A 22,526-nucleotide genomic window follows, 5' to 3' on the forward strand; every position below is an offset into this window, starting at 1 on the left:
ATGACCATTCCGGTGATTTACATGCTGGAGCACACCTTGCACAGTGTCTGGAGTCAGGTGGTGGAACAAGAGGAGGAGGAGGAGGAACAGGAGGAGTCGTATGCGGAAAGGATCATATCTCCAAGGTTAAGAAGGTTGGCAGCACCAAGGCGGATGGCATTGGAGGCTGGGGGAGATGGATTACCGAGGGTGCATGGTATCAGCCAAACTGTTGAGGAAGGTGCAGGAGGTGAGGAAGAAGTGGAGAACAAACTGGCACTGGGCATGGAGGACCCATCAGATGAGGGAGACCTTGATCATATTTCTGTTGTGCGAGGTTGGGGGGAAAGGGCAGACGAAGGAAGCATGATTCTCACCTCACCACCACCAAGACAACAAGGACTTGGTCCTCCTGGATGCGCAAGACACATGAGTGTCTTCTTGCTGCACTACCTGCAACATGACCTTCGGATTGTCAGAATCCGAAGTAATGCCAAACACTGGGTTGCCACACTCTTAGCACATTTGGCGAAATAATTCCTGCCATAGAAAGGGATTCACGCATGCAGGAGTATCAGCAGAGACTGTTACAGAATCTAACATCTGCTTTTCCACAAAACACCAGTGGTGCACGTAGTCAATCTCTGAGTTCTAACTTGCCAACCGTGGGACTATCGAGTCATCACTCTAACTGTAACAGTAACATTGTATCTGGTGGTAACAGCAATTTTTTTCAATCGTTTCAAGATTTTTTTAGACCATCCTTTGCAAGGCCACAGGAGACAAGAAGTCTGACGCACAGCCAACGCCTAGAGAGGAGATCTCCAAGAGTATCTCCAAGTTAACATCGATGCCATGACTGTGGTACTGGACCCTTGCTCATTTTGGGCTTTCAATCTTGAAAAATGGCCTGAGCTCACCACTCACGCCTTGGACGTGTGTTCAGCGCTGCTGGTGGTGTGCTGACAGATAAGTGCACGCGGCTGTCCAGTTCAGTTGTTTACTCATACTATGGCCTGGGATTCAGAGGTCTGCTCCAAAGCTTCAGTGTCTGCTAGCCAGCAGAGTAGCCCAGCCACCCACCACCTGTTTACCTAAGTACTATTTTGTAACGGCATCTGGCCCAGGAAATCCTTTTGGGCCTAGTAGAATTTGGTGCTACTCAGAAGCATACTTCACCCATGAAGCAAGCTACACCGCCTATTTACCTAACTATTATTTTGTAATGGCATCTAGCCCGGGAAATCCTTTTGGGCCTAGTAGAATTTGGTGCTCCTCAGCAGCGTACCCAACCCATGAAGCAAGCTACACCGCCTGTTAACCTAAGTAATGGCATCTGGCCCAGGAAATCCTTTTGGGCCTAGTAGAATTTGGTGCTACCCAGCAGCATACCTGTTGTGATTCGGTTTGTGGGCTCCCCCGGTGGTCTCTTGTGGTACTGGTGTCCTGCAAGCTTTGCCTTCTCAGTTCACCTGTTCCTATCAGGATGTGGGAGTATCCTATTTAACCTTGCTCCTCAGTCATTCTAATGCTGGCCATCAATGTATCCAGAGTGATTCTGTTGCATGTTCCTGCTCCCAGTTTTCTGCTCAGCTAAGTTGGACACTTTAGTCCTTAAGTCTATTTTTGTATGTTTTGTCCAGTTTGCACTTATGTGAATCTCTGCAGCTGGAAGCTCTTGTTGGGCTGAAATTACCACTCCAGTGGCATGAGTTGTCACATGAGTTAAGGTAATTTCAGGATGGTGTTTTGAAGGGTTTTGCAGCTGACCGCGAAGTCCTCTGTTGTATCTTTCTGCTATTTAGTTAGCGGGCCTCTCTGTGCTAAATCTGCTTTCATACTACGTGTGTCTTTTCATCTGCTCTCACCGTTATTATATGTGGGGGGCTGCTATTTCCTGTGGGGACATTCTCTGGAGGCAAGCCAGGACTGTGTTTTCTTCTACCAGGGGTAGTTAGTTCTCCGGCTGGCGCGCGGCATCTAGAGACAACGCAGGAATGCCCCCTGGCTACTTCTAGTGTGGTGTGTAGGTTTAGCATCGCGGTCAGCTCTAGTTTCCATCACCCGAGAGCTTGTCTGTTTATTCTATGCTTCTGATGTTTCCTTGCCATTGGAAACCATAACAGTATGGCCAGCCAAAATGTTTAATCTATAGGCTGAAGCAGGAGAGAAAAGGAACTGTGTGAAACCTTTTTTTTTTTTTTTTTTTCCTTCCTCTGAAGTTGCACTCCAGCTCTAATTGCAGTCTCCTGTTTTCCTCTCCTCTTAACCCCTGAATGGCTCAGACTTTATCTGTTGAAAGATGGAACCCCAGAGTCTGGCTACCAATTTGAATAATCTTGCCTCTAAAGTTCAGAATATACAAGATTTTTTGTTACATGCTCCTCGGTCTGAACCTAAAATTCCTATACCGGAGTTTTTTTCTGGAGATCGATCTTGTTTTCTAAATTTTAAATACAATTGTAAATTGTTTCTTTCGCTGAGATCTCATTCTGCTGGAGATCCTGCCCAGCAAGTAAAAATTCTTATTTCTTTACTGCGGGGTGACCCCCAAAATTGGGCATTTTCATTGGCACCAGGGAATCCTGCGTTGCTCAATGTGGATGCGTTTTTTCTGGCTTTGGGGTTGCTTTATGAGGAACCAAATTTGGAGATTCAGGCTGAGAAAGCCCTAATAGCCCTCTCTCAGGGGCAAGATGAAGCCGAAATATATTGCCAAAAATTTCGAAAATGGTCTGTGCTTACTCAGTGGAATGAGTGCGCTCTGGCGGCAATTTTCAGAGAAGGTCTCTCTGATGCTGTAAAAGACGTCATGGTGGGGTTTCCTGCGCCTACTGGTCTGAATGAGTCCATGACAATGGCAATTCAGATTGATCGGCGTTTACGGGAACGCAAACCTGTGCACCAGTTGGCGGTGTCTTCTGAAGAGGCACCACAGAGTATGCAATGTGATAGCTTTCTGTCCAGAAGCGAACGACAGATTTATAGGCGCAAAAATCATTTGTGCTTCTATTGTGGAAATTCTACTCATGTTATATCAGCATGCTCTAAACGAACAAAGAAAGTTGATAAATCCTCTGCTATTGGCACTTTGCAGTCCAAGTTTATTTTGTCTGTAACTCTAATTTGTTCGTTATCTTCTATTGTTGCGGATGTGTATGTGGATTCTGGCGCCGCTTTGAGTCTTATGGATTGGTCCTTTGCCAGGCGCTGTGGGTTTGATCTAGAGCCTCTGGAAGTTCCTATACCTTTAAAGGGTATTGATTCTACACCATTGGCTAGTAATAAACCACAATACTGGACACAAGTGACTATGCGTATGACTCCAGACCATCAAGAGGTGATTCGCTTCCTTGTACTGTATAATCTACATGATGTGTTGGTGCTGGGATTGCCATGGTTGCAAACTCATAACCCAGTCCTTGACTGGAAAACAATGTCTGTACTAAGCTGGGGATGTCAGGGAAATCATGGGGACACATCTTTGGTCTCCATTGCTTCATCTATTCCCTCTGAAATTCCTGAGTTTTTGTCTGATTATCGTGAGGTATTTGAGGAATCTACTCTTAATTCTCTTCCTCCTCACAGAGATTGCGATTGCGCCATAGATTTGATCCCTGGCAGTAAATTTCCTAAGGGTCGTCTATTCAATCTGTCTGTACCTGAACATGCTGCCATGCGAGAGTATATTAGGGAGTCCTTGGAAAAGGGACATATTCGTCCTTCTTCGTCTCCTCTTGGAGCGGGGTTCTTTTTCGTAGCTAAAAGCGATGGTTCTTTGAGACCTTGTATTGATTATAGACTCTTGAATAAGATCACAGTCAAGTATCAGTATCCTTTGCCATTGCTGACAGATTTATTTGCTCGCATTGAGGGGGCGAAGTGGTTCTCTAAGATTGATCTTCGCGGTGCGTATAATTTGGTGCGAATTAAGCAGGGGGATGAGTGGAAAACCGCATTTAATACGCCCGAGGGCCATTTTGAGTATTTGGTGATGCCTTTTGGTCTGTCAAATGCCCCTTCGGTCTTTCAGTCTTTTATGCACAATATTTTCCGTGAATATCTGGATAAATTTATGATTGTGTATTTGGACGATATCTTGATTTTTTCGGATGACTGGGAATCTCATGTTCAACAAGTTAGGAGGGTTTTTCAGGTTTTGCGGACCAATTCTCTGTTTGTTAAAGGTTCAAAGTGTGTTTTTGGGGTTCAGAAGATTTCTTTTTTGGGGTACATTTTTTCCCCCTCTTCTATTGAGATGGATCCTGTGAAGGTTCGGGCTATTTGTGACTGGACGCAACCGACTTCTCTTAAGGGCCTTCAGAAATTTTTGGGCTTTGCTAACTTTTATCGTCGATTCATAACTGGTTTTTCTAGCGTTGTCAGGCCTTTGACTGATTTGACTAAAAAGGGTGCTGATGTTGCAGATTGGTCTCCTGCTGCTGTGGAGGCCTTTCGGGAGCTTAAGCGCCGTTTTTCTTCTGCTCCGGTGTTGTGCCAGCCTGATGTTTCTCTTCCTTTTCAGGTGGAAGTTGATGCTTCCGAGATCGGAGCGGGGGCGGTTTTGTCGCAGAAAAGTTCAGATTGTTCAGTGATGAGACCTTGTGCGTTCTTTTCTCGAAAATTTTCGCCCGCCGAGCGAAATTATGACGTCGGTAATCGGGAGCTTTTGGCGATGAAGTGGGCATTCGAGGAGTGGCGTCATTGGCTTGAGGGTGCTAAACATCAGGTGGTGGTCTTGACTGATCACAAAAATTTGATCTATCTTGAGTCGGCCAGACGTCTGAATCCTAGACAGGCGCGCTGGTCGTTGTTTTTCTCCCGGTTTAATTTTGTGGTTTCGTATCTGCCAGGTACTAAGAATGTGAAGGCGGATGCCCTTTCTAGGAGTTTTGAACCTGATTCCCCTGGTGATTCTAAACCTACGGGTATACTTAAGGATGGGGTGATATTGTCTGCTGTCTTCCCAGACCTGCGACGTGCTTTACAAGAGTTTCAGGCGGATCGGCCTGATCGTTGTCCGCCTGGTAGATTGTTTGTGCCGGATCAGTGGACCAATAGAGTCATCTCGGAGGTTCATTCTTCTGCGTTGGCAGGTCATCCGGGAATTTTTGGTACCAGAGATTTGGTGGCTAGGTCCTTCTGGTGGCCTTCCCTGTCTCGGGACGTGCGTACTTTTGTGCAGTCTTGCGATGTTTGTGCTCGGGCCAAGCCTTGTTGTTCTCGGGCTAGTGGGTTGTTGTTGCCCTTGCCTGTTCCTAAGAGGCCTTGGACACACATCTCTATGGATTTTATTTCTGATCTCCCTGTTTCTCAGAAGATGTCCGTCATTTGGGTGGTGTGTGACCGCTTTTCTAAGATGGTTCATTTGGTGCCCTTGCCCAAGCTGCCTTCCTCATCTGAGTTGGTGCCCCTGTTTTTTCAGAATGTGGTTCGGCTGCATGGTATTCCGGAGAATATCGTTTCTGACAGGGGATCCCAGTTTGTGTCCAGATTTTGGCGGGCGTTTTGTGCCAGGATGGGCATTGATTTGTCTTTTTCGTCTGCATTTCATCCCCAGACAAATGGCCAGACGGAACGTACTAATCAGACCTTGGAGACTTATTTGAGGTGTTTCGTGTCTGCTGATCAGGATGACTGGGTCTCCTTTTTGCCGTTGGCTGAGTTTGCCCTTAATAATCGGGCCAGTTCTGCCACTTTGGTCTCCCCTTTCTTTTGCAATTCAGGGTTCCATCCTCATTTTTCATCTGGTCAGGTGGAGTCTTCGGATTGTCCTGGAGTGGATACCATGGTGGATAGGTTGCATCGTATTTGGGGGCAGGTGGTGGACAATTTGGAGTTGTCCCAGGAGAAGACTCAACGTTTTGCTAATCGCCATCGTCGTGTTGGTCCTCGTCTTCGTGTTGGGGACTTGGTGTGGTTGTCCTCCCGTTTTGTCCCTATGAGGGTCTCTTCTCCTAAGTTTAAGCCTCGGTTCATCCTTATAAGATTTTGGAAATTCTTAACCCTGTGTCTTTTCGTTTGGACCTCCCAGCATCCTTTGCTATCCATAATGTCTTCCATCGGTCATTATTGCGGAGGTATGAGGTACCACTTGTGCCTTTTGTTGAGCCTCCTGCTAAATGGAAGGGCTACGGTCAAGAGGATAATTCTTGGGTTACAGCTTCTGATGTTCATGCTTCTGATTTGGTCCGTGCCTTTCATAGGGCTCATCCAGATCGCCCTGGTGGTTCTTGTGAGGGTTCGGTGCCCCCTCCTTAAGGGGGGGTACTGTTGTGATTCGGTTCGTGGGCTCCCCCGGTGGTCTCTTGTGGTACTGGTGTCCTGCAAGCTTTGCCTTCTCAGTTCACCTGTTCCTATCAGGATGTGGGAGTATCCTATTTAACCTTGCTCCTCAGTCATTCTAATGCTGGCCATCAATGTATCCAGAGTGATTCTGTTGCATGTTCCTGCTCCCAGTTTTCTGCTCAGCTAAGTTGGACACTTTAGTCCTTAAGTCTATTTTTGTATGTTTTGTCCAGTTTGCACTTATGTGAATCTCTGCAGCTGGAAGCTCTTGTTGGGCTGAAATTACCACTCCAGTGGCATGAGTTGTCACATGAGTTAAGGTAATTTCAGGATGGTGTTTTGAAGGGTTTTGCAGCTGACCGCGAAGTCCTCTGTTGTATCTTTCTGCTATTTAGTTAGCGGGCCTCTCTGTGCTAAATCTGCTTTCATACTACGTGTGTCTTTTCATCTGCTCTCACCGTTATTATATGTGGGGGGCTGCTATTTCCTGTGGGGACATTCTCTGGAGGCAAGCCAGGACTGTGTTTTCTTCTACCAGGGGTAGTTAGTTCTCCGGCTGGCGCGCGGCATCTAGAGACAACGCAGGAATGCCCCCTGGCTACTTCTAGTGTGGTGTGTAGGTTTAGCATCGCGGTCAGCTCTAGTTTCCATCACCCGAGAGCTTGTCCGTTTATTCTATGCTTCTGATGTTTCCTTGCCATTGGAAACCATAACACATACCCCACCCATGAAGCAAGCTACACCGCCTGTTTACCTAAGTACTATTTTTAATGGCATCTGGCCCAGGAAATCCTTTTGGGCCTAGTAGAATTTGGTACTACTCAGCAGTGTAATTCACCCATGAAGCAAGCTACGCCGCCTGTTTACCTAACTACTATTTTGAAATGGCATCTGGACTGTTGTGGATTCTGTTTGTGGGCTCCCTCTGGTGGTTACTGCTGGTACTGGGTGACTTTGGTTTCCACCTGTCCATCAGAGGCTGGGTGTTTCCTATTTTACCTGGCCTTTCTGTCATTTCCCTTGCCGGCTATCAATGTGTTCAGATGTGCTCTGTTTGGTTCCTGCCTACCTGCTCCCAGATCTTTCAGGATAAGCTAAGTGCTGATTTTCAGTTGTTTGGTTTTTGGTCCAGCTTGCTTAGAATGTCTCTATGCTAGCTGGTTGCTCTAGTGGACTGAGGTTCTCCCCATGTGCCATGAGTTGGCACATGGGTTCTTGTAATCTCAGGATGGTTTTTTTGATTAGGGTTTTTTGCTGACCGCTCAGTCCCCTTTTGTGTCATTCTGCTTTCTAGTTTTCAGCGGGCCTCTATTTGCTAAACCTATATACATCATCTCTATGTGTGTGCCTTCCTCTCATTTCACCGTCAATACATGTGGGGGGCAACTATACCTTTTGGGGTTAATTCCTCTGGAGGCAAGTGAGGTCTTGTTTTCTCTGCAGTACTAGTTAGCTCTTAGGCTGGTGCGTGGCGTCTAGAACCAACGTAGGCACGCTCCCTGGCTATCTCTAGTTGCGTTTGTCAGGCTTAGGGCAGCGGTCAGCCCAGGTTCCATCACCCTAGAGCTCGTCCGATATTTTTTATACTTTGCTTGTCCTGTGCTATCCCTCGCCATTGGGGATTCATGACACTGGACCTGGTAATCCTTTTGGGCCAAGTAGAATTTAGTGCTACTCAGCAGCGTACCCCACCCATGAAGCAAGCTGCACCACCTGTTTACCTAAGTACTATTTTTAATGGCATCTGGCCCAGGAAATCCTTTTGGGCCTAGTAGAATTTGGTGCTACTCAGCAGCGTACCCCACCCATGAAGCAAGCTACACCGCCTGTTTACCTAAGTACTATTTTTAATGGCTTCTGGCCCAGGAAATCCTTTTGGGCCTAGTAGAATTTGGTGGTACTCAGCAGCGTAGCCCACCCATGAAGCAAGCTACGGTGCCTGTTTACCTAACTACTATTTTTTAACGGCATCTGGCGCAGGAAATCCTTTTGGGCCTAGTAGAATTTAGTGCTACTCAGCAGCGTACCCCACCCATGAAGCAAGCTACGGTGCCTGTTTACCTAAGTACTATTTTGTAATGGCATCTGGCCCAGGAAATCCTTTTGGGCCTAGTAGCAATTTCTGCTACTCAGCAGAGTACCCCACCCATGAAGCAAGCTACACCGCCTTCTTTTTTTCTCAATCTAACCCCTCGGCTCTGGGGTGTCCACTCTCCCTCCAGCTCTCTCCTTCTCACAGGTAGACTACCGCTTGTTTTCACACTGTGGCAAATCTTTTGGGCCCAGGCATAAGAAGTTGTCGAGGTAATGGATAATATGGGCCGCCTTACAAACGTCCATGACGACACATTCGAGGAAGCAACTAAACGCCTCAAATAGTGAGCAGGATATGGAGCACTCCATGGGCAAACAGTGATCTATGTAGTATGCTCCTTCACAGAAGCAGCCCAATGGGAGGACACTATTCGGAGGCACAGGTAGTAACCGGAACACCCCCTCAATGTCTGTTTTGGCCATTAGGGTGCCCCTTACCAACTTCTTGACCCGCCTGATTACCTCGTCAAAGGAGGTACAGTACATAGTACTATACTTGGTTCCTCGTCGATGTTGTCGTTTACTGACATGCGCCTTGGATATGACAAATGGTGGATTAGTCTGAATGTATTGGGTTCATTTTTTGGCACAACTCCCAATGGGGGTACCACTACGTCTTCTAAGAAAAGTGTTCTGAATGGACCCACCGCCATTCTACCTAAAGATATTTATTTTTAAAAAAAATTTGTGAAGACGTCTGGGTGTTGGTAGAGTGAGTTTAGATTTTTACTCCAGCCTTTCTTGATTTTAGAAGGGCATGACATGCCTATATCTGTGTCTCCTCCTCCTTTTACTCCTCCACCTCTTTTCTTTTTGCATGACTATATGTAGTTGTGACTTTTCCATGTGTTTGTTGTGTCTTCTGAGCAGTTTGTCAGCTTTTGGACACCTTTTAAGGTGTTTTCTATGTGTTTTACATGTGTTTGCATGTGTTTGCCTGCCATTGGTTTCAATGGGGTTCGACGGTGTTCGTCGAACGTTCGATGAACAGTTCGTCGAACATCTCCCTGTTCGACGGACCGAACCCGAACACTAGAGAGGTGGCTCATCACTACTGGTGTGTCTCCAGCCTATGTTTGCTTTTTACCACTTAAATACTCAATGTTAGGAAATGCCTCAAAATAAAAAAATTACCTGTTTAACCATATACCTCTTCAGCCAGACATCATAGACACCAAACATGTCTAGGTTCTTTATTATTTAAGTGGTGAAAAAAAATCCAAAATTTGTAAAAAAAAAATTGCACCATTTTCCCTGACCCGTAGCATCTCCATTTTTCGTGATCTCAGGTTGGGTGAGAGCTTATTTTTTGTGCACCGAGCTGTCGTTTTTAATTATGCCATTTTGTTGCAGATACAATCTTTTGATCGCCTGTTATTGCATTTTAATGCATTGTTGCGGCAACCAAAAAACATAATTCTGGCGTTTTTACTTTTTTCTCGTTACACCGTTTAGCGATTGGGTTAATTCTTTTTTCATATTGATAGATCGGGCGATTCTGAATGTGGCGATACCATATATGTGCATGTTTGATTTTTTTTATTGTTTTATTTTAAATAGGGCGAAACGGGGGTGATTTGAACTTTTTAAATTGTTTTTAATAATTTTAAAAACATTTTTTTTTTTTTACTTTTGGCATGTTTCAATAGTCTCCATAGATAGATGAAATGGGTAATGTGGATATGGTCCTCGCTGCCGGACCATATCTTTCAGACTTTGAAAGGCGTTGAATAAACCACCATTCTTTATGTGAAACACTTTGGACCTTCAATTATTCGGCAGTGCAGACCATATCTACATTATCCCTTTCATCTATCTACAGTACGTTCACATGCTGACCCATGGATCTGCTGCAGCGGATATTTTTTACATGCTATATCTATTGCTCCATCTGGTGAGTAGAATCTGACTATATTAATTCTATCTGCACTGTATAAGACCCTATTTTGTGCTGATCTCTCCAGCAGTATTTCGTTGGTTAATAGTCTCCATGGGAGACTAGAAGCTGCCATAACCTGATAGGCTCTGCTACATACAGACGATGAGCAGATCAAATGTATGTAGCAGAATTGCTATGAGTGCCGATCACTGGGCGGTGCTCATAGCAATCCGGCTGTTACAATCATAGAGGTCTGCAGGAGACCTCTGGTTGTCATGCCAACCCATCGATGATCTGCGATCACGTGACGGGTGTCACCGATGGGCGGTTTTCCGGTGCGATTTCCAGAATCGTGTGTTAAATGCCGCTGTCAGAGTTAGGCCGGGGTCAAACTGGAGACTTAAACGGACGAGTGCAATGCGATAAAAAATCGCATTGCACTCGGACTAATGTTAAAGTATGGGGCAGCTCCCACCAGCCGATTTTTTGTCGGCCGTTTTCCTCGGTCCGAGACAATCGCAGCATGCTGCGATTGTCACGGACACTCTGCCGACTGTCGGCTCCCTCGCACCCATATAAGCCTATAGGTGCGAGTGAGACAGCGCACATCACTCGGATATCATCCGAGTGATGTGCGTTATACGTGGACCCTAGTAATGGAGGAGATGGAGAAATTAGTTTCTCCGCCTCCTCCACAGCTGTGCTCCGATCCGCTTTCTTGCGAAAGGCTCTGAGCACAGACGCATGACACTCGGCTTCCGCTCGCAGCAGAGCAGGAGCCTAGGGTCATTAGCATATCGCATCCGATGCTCTCGCATCACATGCCATACGCTAGTGTGACCCCGGCCTTAGACAGCTGACATGTGCTGGGAAAGATGTGGGCTCAGCGCCAGAGCCCACATCAAAGGGGGAAACACAGCATGCGCAGTACATGTATGGCACATGCCGTGAAGGGGTTAATCATTTCTATCTGATAACATGATGCCTACGTACGTGAACAATGAAGCCATTCTCTGCCCTAGCGTCATCTCTGAGATCAGCATATGACTGCAGTGGTTGTTTGGGTAGACAGAATGTGATTTTTGGATTAGCTGCAGGTAAGTGGACAGGATTGCCAGGGAGCACCAGAGTCATGTCATATTGTTCACTGTTAAAAAATTTTAAAAAAACAACTATGGAGGAGACGTGGAGAACATGGATATTTCTACACACAAATTGCATGTTTATATGGCGCAGTAACTGGGTAATTTATTTTGAAGCAAAAACATGAAGAATCCAGCTGAACGAGATAGTGAAGAAACCTTTTCTTTATTAACTTGGAAAATGTTCTCAGTGGAGGATAAAAACATCAGCAATAACAGAAGCTAAAATGCGATATCAACACATTTCTGGTGACCAAGTACCCTTAGTCATCATGATAGAATGAAGAAAGGAAAGGTTTCTTCACTGTCTCGTTGAGCTGGATTCTTCATTTTTTTGATTCCCCCACGCCCTGACACAGTGGTCCCGTGCTCCGAGATTTTCAGGATGTCGATTATGGTGAGCTGGACTTTGTTTTATTTAATTTATTTTGAAGCCAAACATTGTTCTATTGGCATAAATCTGCCCAGTAAAGGCCATAGATATATATATATATATACAGTATCTATAATGTAACGGTGGGAGCGTCACTCTGTCCTTTAAAGACTGCGCAAGCGCGACGCACCGCGCCTGCGCAGTCTGGACCAAAGTGACGCAGCCGAACTTACTTATACCGGCCATGGGGACTCCGTGCTCCCCTGCATACCCCCGATATACCGGCCATGGGGGCTCCACGCACCCCTGTATCCCCCCCAATATACCGGCTATGGGGGATCCGTGCTCTGCAGCTCCGGTCAGGGTAGATGTAGATCCCAGCGGAGCTCCAGGACCTTCGATGATGTCAACCACCATGTGACCAGAGACACGAGTGGGCGGAGTCAGCCCTCCGCTGTGCACAGTACAGCCGCACTCACACTGTACTGCCACACTCACACAGTACAGCCACACTCGGCCGCACTCACACAGTACAGCCACACTCAGCCGCACTCACACAGTACAGCCACACTCAGCCGCACTCACACAGTACAGCCACACCCAACTGCACTCACACAGTACAGCCACACTCAGCCAAACTCACACAGTACAGCCACACTCAACTGCACTCACACAGTACAGCCACACTCACACAGTACAGCCACACTCACACAATACAGCCACACTCACACAGTACAGCCACACTCACACAATACAGCCACACTCACACAGTACAGCCACACTCACACAGTACAGCCACACTCACACAATACAGCCACACTCACACAGTACAGCCACACTCGGCTGCACTCACACAGTACAGCCACACTCAGCCGCACTCACACAGTACAGCCACACTCAACTGCACTCACACAGTACAGCCACACTCAGCCGCACTCACACAGTACAGCCACACTCAGCCGCACTCACACAGTACAGCCACACTCAACTGCACTCACACAGTACAGCCACACTCACACAGTACAGCCACACTCAGCTGCACTCACACAGTACAGCCACACTCAGCCGCACTCACACAGTACAGCCATATTCGGCTGCACTCACACAGTACAGCTGCACTCACACAGTACAGCCACACTTGGCCGCACTCACACAGTACAGCCACACTCCGCCACACTCACACAGTACAGCCACACTCGGCCGCACTCACACAGTACAGCCACACTCACACAGTACAGCCACACTCACACAGTACAGCCGCACTCACACAGTACAGTCACGCTCAGTGTAGCTGCACTCAGGCAGCACAGCCGCGCTAAGTATAGCCGCACTCAGGCAGTACAGCCACAATCAGGCAGTACAGCCGTGCTCAATTTAGCCGCACTCATGCAGTACAGCCACGCTCAGTATAGCCAGCTGCACTCAGGCAGTACAGCCACACTCAGTATAGCCACACTCAGGCAGTACAGCCGCACTCAGTATAGCCACACTCAGGCAGTATAGCCGCACTCATACAGTACAGCCACGCTCAGTATAGCCGCACTCAGGCAGTACAGCCACACTTAGTATAGCCACACTCAGGCAGTACATCCATGCTCAGTATGGCAGCACTCAAGAAGTACAGCCGCACTCAGTATAGCCGCGCTCATGCAGTACAGCCGCACTCAGTATGGCCGCACTCAAGCAGTAAAGCAGCAGCACTCACTACAGCCGCACTCAGGCAGTTCAACCGCATTCAGTATAGCTGCACTCACGCAGTACAGCTGCACTCAGTATAGCCGCACTCAAACAGTACAGCCGCACTTAGTACAGACGCACAGGCAGTACAGCTGCACTCAGTATGGCCACACTCAGTATAGCCACACTCAGTACAACCGTACTCAAGCAGTAATGCAGCAACATTCAGTGAAGACAAAAGAAAAAATCCAGCTCACCATAGTTGTAGTCCCTGGAGGCTCGGAGCACGGAAACACTGTGTCAAGGCGTGAGGAATGCAGAAAATAGAAAAAAATCCAGCTCAACGAGGTGGTGAAAAAGCAAAGTCTTGGTACTTTATTCACTTCATATCAAAAAATAGAGGATAAAACAACAGCACAATATAATTAAAAACACTATCTACGCGTTTCTGGTGACATAGCACCCTTAGTCATGAAGTTCAACCACACTCAGTATAGCTGCACTCATGCAGTACAGCCACACTCAGTATAGCCGCACTCAAGCAGTAGAGCCGCACTCAGTACAGACGCACAGGCAGTACAGCTGCACTCAGTATGGCCACACTTAATATAGCCGCACTCAGTACAACCGTACTCAAGCAGTAATGCAGCAGCATTCAGTACAGCCGCACTCAGGCAGTTCAGCCGCCCTCAGTACAGCTGCACTCAGGCAGTACAGCCACACTTAGTATGGCTGCACTCAAGCAGTACAGCCGCACTCAGTATAGCCACACTCAGGCAGTACAGCCACACTCAGTATAGCCGCACTCAGGCAGTACATCCACACTCAGTATAGCCGCAGTCAGGCAGTACAGCTGCACTCAGTACAGCCGCACTCAGGCAGTAGAGCTGCACTCAGGTAGCATATGACAGAATGGGGGCGCAGACTGGGTGCAGCACATTACAGAATGGGGGCGCAGGATGGGAGCAGCACATTACAGAATGGTTGCGCAGGATGGGAGCAGCACATGACAGGATGGGGGCGCAGGATGGAGCAGCACATGACAGGATGGGGCGCAGGATGAGAGCACATGACAGGATGGGGCGCAGGATGGGAGCACATGACAGGATGGGGACACAGGATGGAGCAGCACATACCAGGATGGAGACCATATACCAATATAAAAGCTCGCCACCCGGGCGTAGAACGGGATCAATAGCTAGTATATATATATATATACACATGAGAATAGTATCAGTGTTATGATGCTCATTTACATTGGAACAAATTTATGGCAATGTACAAGATTAATGGCACCAAACCATCTATAACATATGCCTTATTCAGACGTCCATGTTTTCCCAGACAGAACAAGTAGCTATTGTAGTTTATGGGACTGGTACAGATCAAAATCACAGACAATGCAAAGACAGCATCAATGTATAGCCATGTGCTTGCCCATCATTAACAATGCAAGCTTTAGGAGATGTGTCAAAACTCAGAAAAAACTCAGATCCAGAACACTGATGAGCACGGTACATGTTTTCACATACAAGAAAAATCCCGGGCGTGTGAATGAGGTTTACATTGACAAATCAGTATAGATACACAATGCTTGTAATTTGTAAGCATGATGTAATAAGAAGAAAAGCCTGACATTATCACATTTGTTAGTCATTTAGATCTAAGTGTCACTACATGTCACTATATTTGTATTCACAGTCTCCATTTAATAATATTTTATGCTTAAATGTCAATCTTACCTAACATTGTCATGTCTTTGAATATAAATCTTATGAAAAATTCTCTCTGGCGGCTTCAGAAAATCTTCCTTCATTTCCATAGCAACGTTTCGAGGTAAAAGACTCATTAAAAGACGCTCCTAAAGGAAACATATTAGAAACATGAAATTAATATTCCTATGGGGTTTCAGTGAAACACAACATCAAATTTGAGACCACAGTAGTTTAAACTTGTGTCCACCCATTACATGGAGCAGATATTTTCCCTACAAAAGTGACAATGTTCATAAGCAACAGAAGAAAAAAACCTGTAAACAATATTGCACTCAAATACACAAATATATTTAGGGGTTTTCTCACGAACAAAAGTTCATTTTAATTAATACATCTTGGACTAATAATAATTTTCACAATTGGATGTAAAAAAAATGTTCCTGTGCCGAGACAATCAGGTCAGACAAAACCATTACACAGTACACACAGGGACACATTTATAAGATTATCTCAGCACAGGAACATTTTATTTAAATTCATCCAATTGTGAAACATATTACAATTAGAATTAGTGTATCTAATGGATGCACAATTTCTGGGGCGGCTGAGGGCTGATGTTCTCTGTCTGAGACTGAGAGGGGGCCAATATCCATGGCCCCTTCCTGGCCATTAATATCAGCCTGCAGCTGTCTGCCTAGCCTTTTCTGGTTATTAAGTATGGGGGGACCCCACATCATTTTTTGGGGGGTTACCGCTTGTGAATAACCAGTAAAGGCTAAGTATACAAATGTGAGCTGATATTAATAGCCTAGGAATCTCTTTGTTTATTATCCTTTCCCCAGCCCCCCGCTTTCACTCAGGTGGTTAAGTTAAATGAAAGGGACCGCAAGCCATTTTTTTCTTCTGTTTATTTAATTATTAGCTAAATACATGTACAGTAAGTTACACATGCACTGCACTGATTATATATCTCACTGACATCTATCAATCTATATCTGTATCTAAGATTGTTTTTATGAACTTGACATGACAGAATTCCTGTATGAAAAGCTGATGTTAAAACGCCTTTCTTACGGATTGCATACGCATGTCATACGGATGTCATGTGTGATGCATTGTACTCACATAACACTCATCCTACTTTTCAGGAACAACATCAAACTGATTTTATTTACGCTGATGAGTGTGAGTCCTTATAAAAACTATTTCTTTTAATCCGATTTCTAACCTGTGGAACAATGCTCTGCTAACTGAGCCATTTTCCATCTTTAAGCCATTGCCTCCGCAGCCAATTTTAATTCTTACATTTGCATCAATTCCTCTCTTTTATCAAGAGCCATAACTTTTTACATTTTTCATTAGACAGCTGGGTGAGCGCTTGTTTTTCATGGGAAGTGTAGTTTTCATTTTACTATACAATGTTCTTAAAAACAGGAAAAAAATTCCAAGTGGTATGAAATGGTGAAAAAAAAGCAATTCCACCATTATTTTTGGACTTTGACTTTACAGAGTTCATTGTATCGTAAAAATTACATGGAAATATGATTATCCAGGTCAATACAGTTATGGAGACTCTAACAAAGCAATGACACTCATCCTCCACTTATTATTTAATCTAGATTTTTATCTATTGCTAAGAATCTTAAGGTACCTTCACACTAAACGATTTACCAACGATCACGACCAGCGATACGACCTGGCCGTGATCGTTGGTAAGTCGTTGTGTGTTCGCTGGGGAGCTGTCACACAGACAACTCTCCAGCGACCAACGATGCCGAGGTCCCCGGGTAACCAGGGTAAACATCGGGTTACTAGGCGCAGGGCCGCGCTTAGTAACCCGATGTTTACCCTGGTTACCAGCGTAAATGTAAAAAAAAAAAAACAGTACATACTCACCTTCTGCTGTCTGTCACACATCCCTCGCCGTCTGCTTCCCGCACTGACTGTGAGTGCCGGCCGTAAAGCACAGCACAGCGGTGACGTCACCGCTGTGCTCTGCTTTTACTTTACAGCCGGCGCTCACAGTCAGTGCGGGAAGCGGACGGCGGGGGACGTGTGACAGACAGCAGAGGGTGAGTATGTACTGTTTGTTTTTTTTACTTTTACAATGGTAACCAGGGTAAATATCGGGTTACTAAGCGCGGCCCTGCGCTTAGTAACCCGATATTTACCCTGGTTACCATTGTAAAACATCGCTGGCATCGTTGCTTTTGCTGTCAAACACAACGATACACGCCGATCTGACGACCAAATAAAGTTCTGAACTTTCAGCAATGACCAGCGATATCACAGGAGGATCCAGATCGCTGCTGCGTGTCAAACACAACAATATCGCTATCCAGGACGCTGCAACGTCACAGATCGCTATCGTTATCGTTGCAAAGTCGCTTCGTATGAAGGTACCTTTAGACTCACTCTTAGGAGAAAATTGGTGGCCTTCAAGACCTTAGACTTTTCAGGCAATATCCTACTGCCTATCACAAACCCAAATAAAGCAATACCTTGCATTATGTCTTTTTATATTCCTAAGAAGAAAAATATAATGTATCTGCTGTAACTAAATTTTCAAAACATTATAAAAAGCCTAGGAAAGGTTTAAAGCTTGCAACTTGGAAGTAAAGCATTTATTTAGTAATGTTTTAAGAAGTGGACAACTACAAAATATGTGTAGTAATCCTCCTGGTTGTCCACAGCCTGTCCAATGTAGCTGGAATTCTGATGGAAATGCTTTATGAAGTTTCATAGCAGTAAAACACCAACTTGACACAATTTTATAATGTGTCTCTTGTAAAGAGATACAAGTGGTACTTGAATAGATCAGATTTAAAGGGAACCTGTCACCTGAATTTGGCGGGCCCTTTTTTCGGTCCGATGGGCGGTGTTTTCGGGTGTTTTATTCACCCCTTCCTTTCCCGCTGGCCACATGCTGGACACAATATCATCTTGAAGTTCATTCGCTTTCTTTCGCAATCTTGCCTTGCGCACGCGCAGTATGCTTTGCCCAACTGCGGGCAAAGCCGAAAAGCAGTATACAGCTTGTATTTGGTGGCGCAAAATGTCAATATGCTATAAATCCTTGCAGCAACACCAACAAACCTCCACAAGCGGTTTGTAAACAATTATAAAATATAGAACATAGTATACACCTCAGTGTATACAGGTACGCGCTGGATGATAGCAGATGGAACTACTACTAGATGACCTGTATAACAAGATGGGCTTAAACAACAAAAAGTGTGTACTGTTATAATGTCTTAATGAATTCCACTTTAACACGAATAACAACCCGCTAGGGGGGTGAGGTAAAGAGTGCATACACGTCTTCCTACCTCCAGTGATGAGTCCTTAATAGACTGGAGGGCTGTAGTGCTGCTGCCGTGGTTCCAGAAAGTTTCCAAATGAATAGGTAAAAAGTCCAAACAAGTGGCTCCTCCGGCCGGTAGCAGCCACCTTAAGCAAACCTCCGGGTAGGAGCGGGATCCTGTAGAGCCGGACGCCGCGTGGAGTAAGAGCGGTAAGTCCGAATGGTGCGCAGGACCTTCATGACGTAACGAGTCACGTGACCGCAACCCGAACCCGAGAGTGAGAGTAAGTACGGAGTGCAGTGAGGATCGATCAACCGACGCATTTCGGAGACGGCTGTCTCCTTCCTCAGGGATGATCCCTGCTCCGTACGCTTAGTCCTTATATAGTCTGTCTCTCATACTAAAAGCTGCTTATTGGAAACCAAAGAGTTCCGTGCCAATATTCAAACCTCTTGGCACGATAGTATCCAAAATGAAAATCCATTTAGTCTCAGTTCTAGACATCGCTTTAATGTAATCACCGCCCCTCCAGTGTCGATGTACCGTGGCTATACCTGAGACTTTCATCTGTTGTGCCAGTCCATTATGATGTTCTGTAAAATGCTGGGAAAGTGGATGTCCCATAAATTGGTTCTTGATATTCCTAATATGCTCACTAATCCTTGTTTTTAACGGTCATTTTGTCCTCCCCGCATATAATTTCCCACAGGGGCACTCTATAGTATAGATTACCCCTGTAGTAGAGCATGCTATAAAGTCCTTGATTTGGATTGTCCTGTCTCCTTATTTAATATCCGTGCACTTATGTGTGATAGTATTTTTGCACATATTACATTTATGGCATGGAAAAAAATCCTTTTTGCTTGGTGTGAAAAATAGAAGACTGTATCAGAGAGGACTTTTTCTGTATCGTAGGGGCAATCAAATTTCCCAAATTTTGGGATTTTTTATACACAAAGCGGGGCTTGTCAGTGATCTTATCACCTAAAATCTTGTCATTTTTTAAGATGTGCCAGTGTTTACTGACTATCTTTCGAAGGATATTTGAGTTGGTGTTATATTTTGTTATAATAGGGATAAGATCCACACTTTCTGTGTTTCTAAGGACTGGATTAATAAGTTCTTGCCTGGATTTGATCAGGACCGTTTGTAAACAATTATAAAATATAGAACATAGTATACACCTAAGTGTATACAGGTACACGCTGGATGATAGCAGATGGAACTACTACTAGATGACCTGTATAACAAGATGGGCTTAAACAACAAAAAGCATGTACTGTTATAATGTCTTAATGAATGTCACTTTAACACGTATAACAACCCGCTAGGGGGGTGAGGTAAAGAGTGCATACACGTCTTCCTATCTCCAGTGATGAGTCCTTAATAGACTGGAGGGCTGTAGTGCTGCTGCCGTGGTTCCAGAAAGTTTCCAAATGAATAGGTAAAAAGTCCAAACAAGTCCAAACAAGGAGGACTACTACTCCCAGCAGTGGGATACTGCTATGGGGACCAGGTTCGCGCCCAGTTATGCTAACCTCTATGTGGGTAGCTGGGAAGAACACTACATATACCCGGGAGGTCGCCTGCGCGAACCTGGTCCTCTGGAGGCGTTTTATTGATAATACTGTTTTTATTTGGTCTGGTGGTTGGGACACTCTTAATCAGTTTTTAATGGATATAAATAAAAAACAGTATTTTTTAAAGTTCACCTCCACCACCAGTACCACTGAGATCAATTTATTGATGATTTTAAAATTCAAACACATACTTTTATTAAACCCACTGACACGAACAGCTATAGCCCTCTAGATAGCTGTCATCTCCCTAGCTGGCTGCTCAATATCCCGAAAAGCCAGTTTACCAGGATCCATCGCAATTGCTCTAGGCCCCAGGACTTTGAATTGGAAGCGCTAACACTAACAAAAAAATTCTTAGAAAAAGGTTATGACAAAGGAATGTTAGAAAAATCGAAAGAAACGGCCCTGATTAAATCCAGGCAAGAACTTATTAATCCAGTCCTTAGACACACAGAAGTGTGGATCTTATCCCTATTATAACAAAATATAACACCAACTCAAATATTCTTCGAAAGATAGTCAGTAAAAACTGGCATATCTTAAAAAATGACAAGATTTTGGGTGATAAGATCACTGACAAGCCCCGCTTTGTGTATAAAAAATCCCAAAATTTGGGAAATTTGATTGCCCCTACGGTACAGAAAAAGTCCTCTCTGATACAGTCTTCTATTTTTCACACCAAGCTAAAAGGATTTTTTTCCATGCCATAAATGTAATATGTGCAAAAATACTATCACACATAAATGCACGGATATTAAAAAAGGAGACAGGACAATCCAAATCAAGGACTTTATAGCATGCTCTACTACAGGGGTAATCTATACTATAGAGTGCCCCTGTGGGAAATTATATGTGGGGAGGACAAAATGACCGTTAAAAACAAGGATTAGTGAGCATATTAGGAATATCAAGAACCAATTTATGGGACATCCACTTTCCCAGCATTTTACAGAACATCATAATGGACTGGCACAACAGATGAAAGTCTCAGGTATAGCCATGGTACATCGACACTGGAGGGGCGGTGATTACGTTAAAGCGATGTCTAGAACTGAGACTAAATGGATTTTCATTTTGGATACTATCGTGCCAAGAGGTTTGAATATTGGCAGGGAACTCTTTGGTTTCCAATAAGTAGCTTTTAGTATGAGAGACAGACTATATAAGGACTAAGAGTACGGAGCAGGGATCATCCCTGAGGAAGGAGACAGCCGTCTCCGAAATGCGTTGGTTGATCGATCCTCACTGCACTCCGTACTTACTCTCACTCTCGGGTTCGGGTTGCGGTCACATGACTCGTTACGTCACGAAGGTCCTGCGCACCATCCATACTTACCGCTCTTACTCCACGTGGTGTCCGGCTCTACAGGATCCCGCTCCTACCCGGAGGTTTGCTTAAGGTGGCTGCTACCAGCCGGAGCAGCCACTTGTTTGGACTTTTTACCTATTCATTTGGAAACTTTCTGGAACCACGGCAGCAGCACTACAGCCCTCCAGTCTATTAAGGACTCATCACTGGAGGTAGGAAGACGTGTATGCACTCTTTACCTCACCCCCCTAGCGGGTTGTTATTCGTGTTAAAGTGGAATTCATTAAGACATTATAACAGTACACACTTTTTGTTGTTTAAGCCCATCTTGTTATACAGGTCATCTAGTAGTAGTTCCATCTGCTATCATCCAGCGCGTACCTGTATACACTGAGGTGTATACTATGTTCTATATTTTATAATTGTTTACAAACCACTTGTGGAGGTTTGTTGGTGTTGCTGCAAGGATTTATAGCATATTGACATTTTGTGCCACCAAATACAAGCTGTATACTGCTTTTTGGCTTTGCCCGCAGTTGGGCAAAGCATACTGCGCGTGCGCAATGCAAGATTGCCTTGCGCAGGCGTGTTCTATGAAGGAAAGTGAATCAACTTCAAGACGATATTGTGGCCAGCGGGAAAGGAAGGGGTGAATAAAACACCCGAAAACACCGCCCATCGGACCGAAAAAAGGGCCCGCCAAATTCAGGTGACAGGTTCCCTCTAAGGCTTTTGACCAATGATCTGATATAAATGTAATAGTGAAATCTTTCTCCCAGTTATTTATTTTTACTTTATTAATGAATTATTCAATACTATATACATAGCATTTGTTTTACAAATTTGGTTATTGAAGTGTTTTATTAATAATATGGGAAATTTAATTTTACTGATAATATAGTTATATATCCCAATATATATAGTAAGTTCAGAGTCGAGGTGGTCATATTTTATTTTAAAATTTTGAAATAAGAGAACAGAATCTTTATTTATAAAATCTGATAGTTTAGTAATTCCTATTTTCTTCCATAAGGTTAATGAAAGTTTTGGACTAGTGACTTCTAATACAGAAATTGGGATTTCTTTCAGTTAAGCTGGCTGATTTTTTGAGATTTTATTAGGATTAATAATGACTGTTTCCATATGATTATAGTTGATTTTAATGTTGTATATGTAAGGGGAGAT

General features: G+C 44.7%; 1 protein-coding gene across 1 annotated transcript in view; it reads right to left on the reverse strand.

Annotated features, from left to right (window-relative positions):
* ADCY1 (adenylate cyclase 1) overlaps positions 1–22,526 on the reverse strand; it is an 839,277-nt gene that overhangs the window by 513,366 nt on the left and 303,385 nt on the right. Inside the window, exon 3 of the mRNA XM_077269394.1 lies at positions 15,175–15,293. Within this exon, the coding sequence (XP_077125509.1) occupies positions 15,175–15,293 (119 nt within the window). The remainder of the gene's footprint in view (positions 1–15,174; positions 15,294–22,526) is intronic.

The sequence above is a fragment of the Ranitomeya variabilis genome, chromosome 6 (genome assembly GCF_051348905.1).
Source record: "Ranitomeya variabilis isolate aRanVar5 chromosome 6, aRanVar5.hap1, whole genome shotgun sequence".
In the NCBI taxonomy this organism is placed as follows: domain Eukaryota; kingdom Metazoa; phylum Chordata; class Amphibia; order Anura; family Dendrobatidae; genus Ranitomeya; species Ranitomeya variabilis.